The following is an 11,155-nucleotide window of genomic DNA, read 5'->3' on the forward strand; positions in this document are numbered from 1 at the left end:
ATATCCCTGATTAGTTTAAACTTGCATTTGCAGGTATATTAAAGGTGAAATAAGCCACAGAATGCTCAGTATGAAATGGGAAAGTGTTAACTTTGTTACAATGGTCCACAGCAACTTAAAAATTACAGTATTAGAAAATGTAAGGAATAACTATCTCATTTTCAATAAATGCATTGAAGAAGGTGGTTTTGATTTTGTTATGTATGCATCAGTTATTATAGGACCAGAATTTTAACCTATGGAAACCTCTCTTATAGTCAAACAAGAGATGAAGCCTTAATTGCATAATCCCATTTATCGGCTGAAGATAAACGCTCCAACAAATGAAAATGCACATTAGGCAAGAGACTGTCAGAATGGAAAATTGTTTTTTGTCTTACTTTTTTGTTTTTTTTTTGTTTTTAAATAACCCACTCACATTAACAAAAGACTTCAGTAGCTTCCAAATTATAGGTTGTTATTTTTAGTGGAAGCAGTTCAATATTCATATTGGAGCAGATGTAGCAGTTTAACAAAACAGCTCTTCAAATCCTGCACAAATTGAAAACAGGAAAACTGATTGCATTTTCTCTTATCACTTTCCTTTTCTGAATTGACACTTTTGGCCTTCTGAAAATTTACACATGGCTTTCATCTAGACAGCACCTGCTGATCAAATAGAAACCTAACATTTTCATGAAAATGGTATAAAAGACTAGTTTTGTTCTAAATGCTCTAAAGGGCATCAGTTGCCTGCTTTATAGTAACAATTGCTGTGTATAAATCTTATTCATAATAGTTTATACATTTTTGTTCAACTTTAAAATATATGTTACATCCTTTGGGCATATTTTTATATTTACTTTTCTATGCGGTTCATATTTCTTTGACTCAATATTTTATTTGATTAAAACTATGCAAAACATATAAAATGTTAGGTTCTACTAAGCAAATGGTATTAACAAATAGTATTTTCATTTCATTTGCTTGCAATAGACACAAATTTCTCTGTATATATAGGTATACAGTATATTGTATACGCACATATGCAGCTTCCAATTCACTTAAAATTCAAAAGGAATATTCTAGCCAAAAGGAATAATATCGAAATAGGTGGTCAGAATTAGGTCCTATTTTCTGAAGAGACCCTACATGTATAGATTTAGCAAGTGCTTAGCTGTTCGATTACCCCAGAAAAGTGGGAAAGAATGGATGTAATCCAAACACAAGCTGGTCCCCTAAATGAAGTGACTGACTTAACAGTGTGCAAACCTCCAGGAAGGTCAAAGGTAAGTCTTGAAAGTGGCTATTTGATACAAAACATGCAAGACTGCCAGCTAGGTTGACTCTTAGATTAGTTTTTTTAATAAAAATTCTCAACCTATTTGTATGAACTATCCCCTTCTAGATTTTTTTTTAATGAGGGTCCTAAAACTTGCTATCTGTCAGATACTTTTTTTAAAAAAAAAGGTCTACCTTTTCTGAAGAATTACAGGCTGTCTTTTTCCATTCTGCCTGGGTGATAAGGTAACCTGAAGGCAGAAATGACATACAGTAATATATGTGCTACTCTGACCAGTTGGTCTGTGAATTTCAGTGTTTCCTCATGCTCACTGAGGCAATAGCAAACCTGAAATGTCAATATGTTCAGTCAATGGAAGTGAAATAATGGGACTCTATTGTCTTACCCCATCGATCTGCTGCTGTCAACAAGGAAACATGCCCCTCTGGCTTTAAACAAATTTTAATTAGGCTTTTAGTTAGTGGATCCCATCTATCTACGTAGGATACACCTATCCTGACAATATACAGGGGCAAAAGCAAACATTTGGTCTACTTGTATTCATTAAAAAAACTCCTGAAGTTTGATATAAATATTTGAAATATATTCATGAGCCAAGAAGACAATTTATTAGTTTTTAGCACTTGACTTCAAGCATATATACGCATATATGTGTGCATGTATATATGTATATCTTCATGCATACATATATATTATTCATATATATGTTCAGATGCAAAGCATAATACCTAACAGATCTAGAGTGTTTCCCTCTAGCCAAAGTTGAATCACAGTATACGATCAACTAATTCCGCCTCCACCGCAGGCTTCATGTGCCTTTCCTCCTCACCCCAAACCCAACCCTGACACCCAAGCCCACCAGTCTGGGAGCTCAGCACTCAGGTGAGGCAGGAGGCAGGCGGGGAGCGATGCCCAAGTCAGACACTTGTAAGTCCTGCAGAATCCCACCGAAGTTCCACAGCCCCTGCCTGCTCCCACCAGAAGGGAAGAGAGGGTTTGTCGCCGCCTTCCCAATTACCATTAAAATAATAATAATAATAATAATAATAATAATAATAATAATAATAATAGAACTAATCAAGTTGTTGAGCAGGTCCTTTCTCTTCCCCTCTCCTTCTACCATCCGGTCCATCAATAATCTATTGTTTCCCACCCTCCCCACATCTATACACACACGCCCCCTCTTTCTCCAATCTCTCTAAAATCTATTCAGACTGGTTTAAAAAAAAATAAAAATAAATAAACCCAATTAAAGATAAGGCCCCAGCGGGTAACCTCACCTCGGCGAGTCCGGTCGGCCAGGCCAGGGGGGACGGGGAGGGGGGTGGAGAGAGCGAGCGAGCGAGCGTGCGCCCAGGCCCGGGCTGGACGCCTCCTCACCCCGCACAACAAAAGCCCGCGGTCCCCGGCCTCCCGCGGCCGAGTCTTCCCGGGGAAATCCTCTGCGCCCGCCCGGAGCCGCCGCCGCCGCCGCCGCCGCGCGCTCCCTCTCCGCTTCCCCCGCTCTTTATCCACTCCGGCATCGTGGAGCGAAGGCAGAGAGGGAGCGAGCGGAGCCGCCTCCCCGCGCCCCCTCCCCCTCCCCCGCCCCCCACCCCTCTCCCCCACCCCCCCACCCCCAGTTCACGGAGATTACCTTCTGGCAAAGGAGCGCGGGAGAGGCGGCCGCGGCCGAGGCGGCACCCAGACCGCGCCGGCTTTGTATTCATTAAACACACCTCGGAGCTTATCAGAAGTAAAAGGCTGGTCGGGATGGCACATTGTGTGTGAGTGAGGGTGTGCGCGCGGGAGGGAGAGCGGCGGGGCCCGCGTGCATCGGGGTGATTACAATATCAGCCGGGCCCAGATGGAGGCAGGAAAATAAACAGAGGGTGCGTGTGAGACGGAGCGGGAGAGGGAGGAAAAGTGGGAGAGAGGGGGGGGGCGCGGTGGAGAGGGAAGAAACCAAAAGAGATGCAGGGGGCGGGGGCTGAGGCGGCGGGGATGGGGAGGGTGAGAGCCAGGGTTTAAGGGGTGTTGTCTGCCACCCCCCCCCCCAGATCCTTACCCCAAGATAAAATTTTTTAAAAAATGGGGGGCAGGGGGAGGAATCCAGACCAGTCAAGAAAACTGTCCCCGCAGCTCCAGGGCCACAGAGGGACTCCTTCTGGAGGCCTGTCAAGGTCAGGAAGGGATCAAGAGCTCTCTTTGGGGCCAAAAGTGTCAGCTTGAGGCTTCCTTACCGCACTTCCATCCAGATGGGACATGATTTGCAAAACAATCCTGGTAAGGCCACACTGGATGGTCCTGCCGCCCACCTAACCTGACCTACAGTGCAAATCCTGGTCCCTTTCTCTGCTGATCTCCACAACCCTAAGTTCCCACCCTTCCATGCTCCCCCCCCCCCACACACAGTCATGTATACAGAAGTCCAGGAAGGTTTAAAAGAGGAGGGGGGAGCCCCTAAGACTGTGCAGCCAGCATCATTGTGATGCCAGCCACAGGTGACTCTGAGACACCTGCTCCACCTCCAGAAACTGTGTTGGGGGAGGGGGGTGCCTTCTGTGTACATCTGAGAGTCTATTTTGGAGGTGGGGATTTGAAATCAAGGCAATCAATCTCAGCTTGTGCTTGCCTCCCAGCTCTTCGCCCACCCAGAGCCCAGAGAATCAATCAGAGAACAAGCAGGGGCTAAGGCTGGGCAGTCAGACCAGAGTTCATCCTCTACCCCAGCAGAGTCCAGAGGGAGACACACCTGAGCAATCCCTCGGGAGCCTCTTTTCACGGTTAAATGTACGCATCAGATAATCTGAGCATCTGATCAGATCCTTAATGGGGTACAGATAATGTGGCAAAAAAAAATCCTTTATTGGGGGAAGTGGGGCTCTTGGCTCTTGTGTTTCCAGGCACTGAAGCCTGGTTAAGAACGCCTTCTCTCACTGCAGTTGAAGAGTGAGTTCCATAAACCATATGCTTTTTCATGGCGCACACTGTAACCTCAGCTGCTGTGAAAGCTGGGGTCATAAAATAGTTTGGGCAAGGGATCTCAGTGAAAAAAGGGACAGAAATGAGGACATGGGAAATAACATTAATGAGTCTGGGTGGATGGGGGAGACAGAAGATTAAGAGAAAAAGCAGAGACCTTTGAAAGAGACAAATTTTTAAGAGGCCCTTCAGAAAATGAGCAGGGGCATTGTTTAATCAAGCACTCCCCTCCAAATCACTTAGCCCCCCCCAAAGCAGCTTTATTATGTATAGTACACTTCCTCCCTCCCTTCAAGCCCCCACCCCAAGAAAAGAATCAAGGGAAATATGATAGGTACCACAAAGTGAAGAGAGAGCTGGCCAGAGTGGGGGAAGGGCATGTGTGAAAATCATGTCATGCAATGAATGTCAGATAAAAAAGGGTCTGCTACAATCCTCCAGTAATCCAATAATGTGGAAAACCTCTTGGTATCACTAAGACGAGAACAAGGTACTATTTCTCCATAAATCTTCAAAAAGTGACCAGCTTCAATCATTAGAGGAGGATGCAAGGATAGGAAGTAAAAATCACTTGGCAGGCACTTGGCATTAGAAAATCAAGTGAGCACTAAATGGGCGAAAATCTGTCATTTCTACATGTTTAAATTTAATAGCAGATTTCCAGAGTATCATTTGAGCTCTCACAAAAGGTCCCCTTTCACCTTTTTTTTTCTAGCTGTTACAGAAAACTGTGTTCAGAGTAACCAGAAGCAACCACACAAGCCCCTTCTTCCTGCAGTGTAGTTAGATCAGTTTATGCACAGACTACATCCTGCACCTAAAAAGTCAATGAAACTCTAGGAATACACACCACACGCGCGCGCGCGCGCGCGCACACACACACACACACACACACACACACACACACACCATCCAAACACCTGACTACCTACTGATCTTTCCATTCAAGACTGGCTATTTTTAAAAACACACTAGATTTTCATATATAAGAATGTCACAAGGCCCATTTTGTTCAAGTAATAGATGGGAATAAAAATGGAAAGATACCCTAGGACTAAACCTAGAATAGAATCACATTCTTTTATAAAAGGCATCCAAATAGTAGGCATGAAGAATATTGCACAAAAGCTAACCTTCCAATGTTCTTATTTTGTAAAGAAACAGTATTTCTACTCTCTTGCTTGTGTTTTGTTTTGACTTGTGGCTTAGTTACAGAAAAGATCAGCCAGTTAGTTCTCCAATGGGAAGAATCCATGACTCTCTTAAAAACCAAGCACTATGTTTCAAAGCTTTCCATCTAAAAAAAAAAAAAAGAAAAAAAACCAATACAATAACCAAGTATTATCCCAGAATAGGTATATAACAGAAAGTGGTGTGTTAATCACAGCTGTCTGAAAGTCTAGGCTAGAAGGCTGAAATCTTAATTTCAACTAGTTCTTTTTCTAATAATAGGTTGCCTTCCTATAAGAGCAATAAGTCCATCTGCCCCAAGCAGATAAGTTTTGAAGCTTTAATTCAGATAAAAATCTAGCATTTTCTTTCTTTCTTTGAGTATGTGAATTCTAGTGTACTATAATGTGAGAATTCCAGCATATGACCATTATGCCATAATATCTCATTGCTCAGCTTGTCATTATTTCATTTGTAATTCTTATGTTAATTATGTTCATAATTACTATAAACAGATGTGGTAGACATTCATGTGACCTTTTATTGCAGAATGCATTCCTCACTCATTTTGCTTTAATTTCTCATGGATGTGAAGCTGAAATGTGGGGAGAAATAACATAAAGAGGTTTCTAATTTTCTAATGCTTTATATGCGTAAGTTAAAACAGAACCTACTTTCTACTTCATCTGCATTTCAGAATATGAAAACATTCCTTATGTGTAAGAGGCTTTGCAGCACATTTCTAAATTACACACTGAACCTCATTGCTGTTCACTAAATTGTAGCTATGGATGCTAAACAAGGGCTAATATCTATGTCTACATTGCTCATTTGTTGTTGTTGTTTTAAATCAAAGGTTAATGCAGTAGAATTGTGCCTTAAAACCAAGTGCCTAGCAGCTACAGAGCCACTTATTCACTCACAACTCAACCACCATCTTCTTACATAAAACGCATTTACAATAAAATCAGTATGGATTTCATTAGCTGAAAACCTCCTCGAATTTCATTTCTTTGGCCCTAATCTATAATTAGTGTGGACAGACAGGTGCAATCCCTTCTCTTCTACAGATGGCTACTGGAAATGGTGCAAAGTAGCTCCTTCTGTTTAAACAACACAGAGATAACCTGCTCTGTCTTATCTCTTACAATTACCTCCATTAAACTAAACTAATGTTTGCTTTAATAAAATGTTCACTGTTCTTTAAACATTATTTAGGAACTCTTATATTAATGGCTGTAAAAAAAAAGTTGGAAGGTGTCCCTTTAGATAGTAATACATAGCTTATTCTAAATAAAACATCTCCATTGAGGGATGATACTCTGAGGTTCACAAAGGTTTTCAGTTGATTTCATATTTGTTATCTATTTTGCATAAGGAGGGCCAAATATAATTTGTAAAGGGAATTCAGGTATCAAGCAGAATTTAACAAGAAAAATGACAAGGAAACAGTATTTTCTCCTTCTGAAATTTAGAAGTAGGAAAGGCTAACACATTTTTCATATAGAATTGTTATTGAAGTTTATAACTATTGAAATCAATATTTTCCCCAAATCTACATTGTTTCCTATGGATACTTATACTGACTTCATTTTATGTACTTGTTTAAACTTCAGACAGATGATTTTCTGCATTGAATGAGTTCATTCATTTAAGGCACTTAAAATTTTTTAATTATGAAGCTAAACGCACTCTACCAGCATATGATTAAAAACAAGGCCATTCCATAATTAATAACATTCAGAAAGCCAGTGTTCCCTTCTCCCTGCTTTTGCCATCAATAAGGTCTGTGGACCACTATAAGATGGATAAAGTATCCAGATCATAAAGAACCTTTACATGCCTAAACAGCAACCAATAAGTAGTCTCTCATATTGAAGTTACATAACTTACAGTAACACTCCAGAAAAATGCTAGGGACTCCTTTTTTCACATGCAAATCTTGCAGGTGCCAATTTTTTAGACTGCTTTGCTATGAAGGGCTATGTTGCCTGCCTAAAACCTCAATAAAGAAGGCTGTGCATTCAGTGCCTGTCAGCTGATGTTCATATCAAAGAAGTGAGAAACAGGATTTGACAGTGAAGAATGTCCTAGACTGACAACCACTGACCAGCATTGCTATTGGAAGCATTTTTTTCTCCTGATCCCTTTTCAATATTTTTTATAAAAGGAGGAAAAGAGTTAGCTAAGCTTCTATTTTACAATAAAATATGGTTGAATGCCACCTTACATTATGTAGTTCTTTCAAATGTATAAAGTGTTCTTTTATCTGAAAATATTTATACTAGCACCTCCATGAGAAAGCTCATCATCAATTCTAACACCAAGAACAATATTTTTGCTTTTCTTGGGAAAGAAAAACTGTTAAAGTATTAAAAGTCAGCAGTATGAAGCTGAAACATTGTTCTACTATTTCTAGTAACTTGCAGTTTACTAGTGCAGTTTGTATGTACAGCTAGAGTATTTACTAGGAGAATCATTTTACAGATAATTTTAAAATCAAATGACTACCAAGTATTAATGAGTCAAGGAGAATTAGTCTATAAAATGAAGTATATTTCTAAAGACTTCTTATCTTCTTTGAGTTGACCCAAAATTAGAAGGGAAAAAATAGAGGATGTTTTCTCTCTCATTATTCAGAAACTGGACACTGGAGAAACTATATACTAAAATTCATACACACAATATTTAGCCTTTCAAACACCGTGACTGCAGTTATAACTGGCCTATAAATAAATCATCAGTACTTAAAGACAATAAAGTTCTTAGTACAATCTTAGTGATTTCTATGTACCCAGAATAGGCCTGATTTGGTTATTTTGTTACAATTTGTGTTTCAGAAGAGTAATCTAATAAAATATCAAATGATGAATACAACACACACAAAAAGTGGGGCTGAATCGAACTAAGATTATCTGATTAACAGTGAATAAATGATTGTTAGAACTCTCTGGATTAAAAAAATAGTAGTAAAAAAGAAAACCGAAAATAAAATCATATAACCCTATTTCTGTTCTCGGATACTATGTTAAAATTATACTAGACTTTAAGGACAAACGGGGGAAATGCATACATAGAATTCTCAATCTGCTTCTGTTCAGACACATCACAGCTAACATCAGTGTCCAAATCGGGGATAGGATAGTTTAAGAAACAATGATGTTTGTTGATCTCCTCTAAGGAATTGTATGACAGGACAAACTGGATACAACAGAATGCTCACATGGTCAAGGCAAACCTCTGCAGTAAACTAGAAGGAGGCCCCAACACTAACAAACCATTTATCTCAGGGAAGCTGCTCCATTTGTATTCTAGGGAGTGTGGACTAGCTGGGCACAGACCCAGCTCCACTCCTCTTCTATGCAAAGGAGGGAAATGATAATAAAAGCCACTGAGTGCACTTAAAAATGGTACAGATGTTTAAAAGGAGACGGGGGGGGGGCGGGGAGGGATGGTGATGCTGTAAAACACATTTTCGTTCACACAGAAGGTAGAAAGAATGCTTTGGTCAGCAACCCGACCTTTATCAGGAGATAAATCAATTTGCAGCAGCTGTGGACAACCATTTATATACAGGCCCTGGGCAGATTAATTAAGGGAAGCGAAGTTAAAAATTCAAGAGGGCTCAGAGTTACATTAAGCACATGAAGTTGGTCTGGAGTGGCCTCTCCAGCTCGCCGGGTCCCCGGGTCCTGGCTCTGGCCTCTGCCTGCTTTACAGAATCCCTCTCCCCAGAACACCAGGAATCCTGAAAGCATACGCCTGTAGGTCTTCCCAGGCAGCGGTCAGGCCGGGCCACGCTGGAATCAGTGCTGCCCAAACCTACAGGAGAGCTAAAAGCTCCAGACCTTTCTCCACAACCCTTTGCAAGGACTAAAGCAATCCGGGCGGTCAGTCTCTCTCGCAGGCCAAATCCTCCAAACTGAAAATGCCTTTTTTTTTGGGGGGGGGGAGAAGAGGGGGAGGAAGGGAGGCGGGAAGGCGATTATTTTTAGTAACAGTCTTAGTTCGCATTCTACTTCCCGGAATCATCATACTCAAAACTTTTCCAAGGGTGGACCGCCCTTATTTAAAAAAATAAAGTAAAATAAAATAAAAACCAAGAGGAGGGAGGAAACAATTTAAAAAAGAAAAAAGAAAGAACTGGATTTGAATGCCTTTTCCTGACACATCCATATTAGCTTAAAGCATCCTCGCCAGCGCGGGGACCGTCCCAGGGAGAGGATCTGGGTGTGCCCACGAGGCCGGCCCTTTTCGGGCTCGCCGAATGGGCGCGGAGCCGCGGGGCGCCGGGGTGGGGGTGGGGCGCCTGTCCACCGGCCCCTGGGGCGTCGCCACGGGGATTTCTGGAAAAAGAAAGGATCTCTCTTGGGTCTGAGCTTCCCCCGGGGCGGGAGCCACGGGGCACCAGGCTCGCCCTCAGCACAGGAAAAGCGGGCGCCGCGGAGTCGGGGCTGCCAAGGAACACCCAAGGAGGGCGTAGCGGGTCTCGGGGTGCCAGGAGATCCCGCGGTGGCCGCGCTGCCCAACTTCTCCTGAGCTGCGAAGCCCGGGACATCTGCTCCTCGGGGTGGGGGATCTGGTCCTGTCCTGCCTGCCGGTCCTTCCACCAGCCTTCCTCTCCTCCGAGCACCTCCAAAGGCCAAGAAGTACTAGGAAAGTTCCCAGGCTGGGCGCACAGCGCCCGGGCGCCGCTCAGTGGGGACCCTCACCCTCGCGGCAAGTTAAGATTCTGAAGATTCTCGTTGGAGGATGGGGTCGGGGCTCAGCTTCCCACCAGCCCCACGAGCCTCCCGCTTCCGTCCCGTCTACAGTCCCTCGGGGGTGCGGAAGGGGACCACCCGGGCGCCGCGCCGCCGTGGGCACCTTCCGCGGTCCTGTGGGTGGGAGGGAAGGGAGGAATCCCCCCCCCTTCATCTTTCTTCATCACACAGAAAACCAAACACGGTTTCAAAAGACGGAGAAGCTAACGTTAAACAACAACAACAAAAGTGAATGCACGAACACCGCCCGCCGGGCTGCGCCTGGAAGTTCGATGTCATTCGCAGACGCCCCCCCCCCACGACGGTCCCCTTCGTCCCCCCCACCCCACCCCGGGGGCGCAATCCGACCTGAGCTGAGCCCCGGAGCCTCGCGGTGGAATGGTCCCCGCGAAGGGGATCAGCTCGTCGGAACAGCCCAGGCCCGGGTCCCACCGCCCGCCCGCCGAGGCAGCCCGCCTGCGGGCACTCACACTGCACAGGGCCGCCGGAGAGTCCCACCATCCGCCACGGGCTCCGAGCTGCAAATAAAACTTCCTGTCGTCTCAGTCGGGCCCGCGGGGCCGGGGGTCGAGGGCACGGCGACGCGGCGTCCCTCCAGAGGCCAGCGTGTCCGCGGCCACGAACCCACGCGTGCTCACCCAGAGGCTGCCGAGCCGCCCCACTGAGCGCCCGTGGCTAGTCCCGGCGCTGCGCACAGCAAAGCTGCCGTGGCAGAAAATAAAATAAATACAATTTTAAAAAAATTTAAAAAAAATCTCCGGGTGGGTGGTAGGGGTATTGGAGGGGGAGAGGGGTGGGTAGAGCAGAGGGGAGGGTGGGAGGGAGACGCCAGCCAAACAAGCGCAGCCTCCACGGAGAGCCCAAGACTTGCGGAGCCTCCACTCCGCCTCCTCCCTTCTCGCTCCCTCCCCTCCCTCTCTTCCTCCCCTTCCTCCGGCTCGCGGTTCGGTGGTGGTGGCGGCTGCTGCGCCGTGGC

General features: G+C 44.4%; 1 protein-coding gene across 2 annotated transcripts in view; it reads right to left on the minus strand.

Moving 5' to 3' along the window:
- Runx1t1 (RUNX1 partner transcriptional co-repressor 1) overlaps positions 1-10,690 on the minus strand; it is a 140,770-nt gene extending 130,080 nt beyond the window's left edge. The window contains exon 1 of one of the 2 annotated variants that reach the window (XM_090339053.1): positions 10,650-10,690. Coding sequence is in view for 1 of the 2 variants with exons in the window: in XM_090339054.1 (XP_090195180.1) it covers positions 2,919-2,991 (73 nt within the window). In the remaining variant the exon portion in view is untranslated. Of the gene's footprint in view, positions 1-2,918; positions 3,035-10,649 lie in introns of those variants that run through there. The other variant, XM_090339054.1, reaches the window with a different exon arrangement.
- Positions 10,691-11,155: the final 465 nt, after the last annotated feature.

This window comes from Megascapheus bottae, chromosome 9 (genome assembly GCF_031878675.1).
Source record: "Megascapheus bottae isolate mThoBot1 chromosome 9, mThoBot2.hap1, whole genome shotgun sequence".
In the NCBI taxonomy this organism is placed as follows: Eukaryota; Metazoa; Chordata; class Mammalia; order Rodentia; family Geomyidae; genus Megascapheus; species Megascapheus bottae.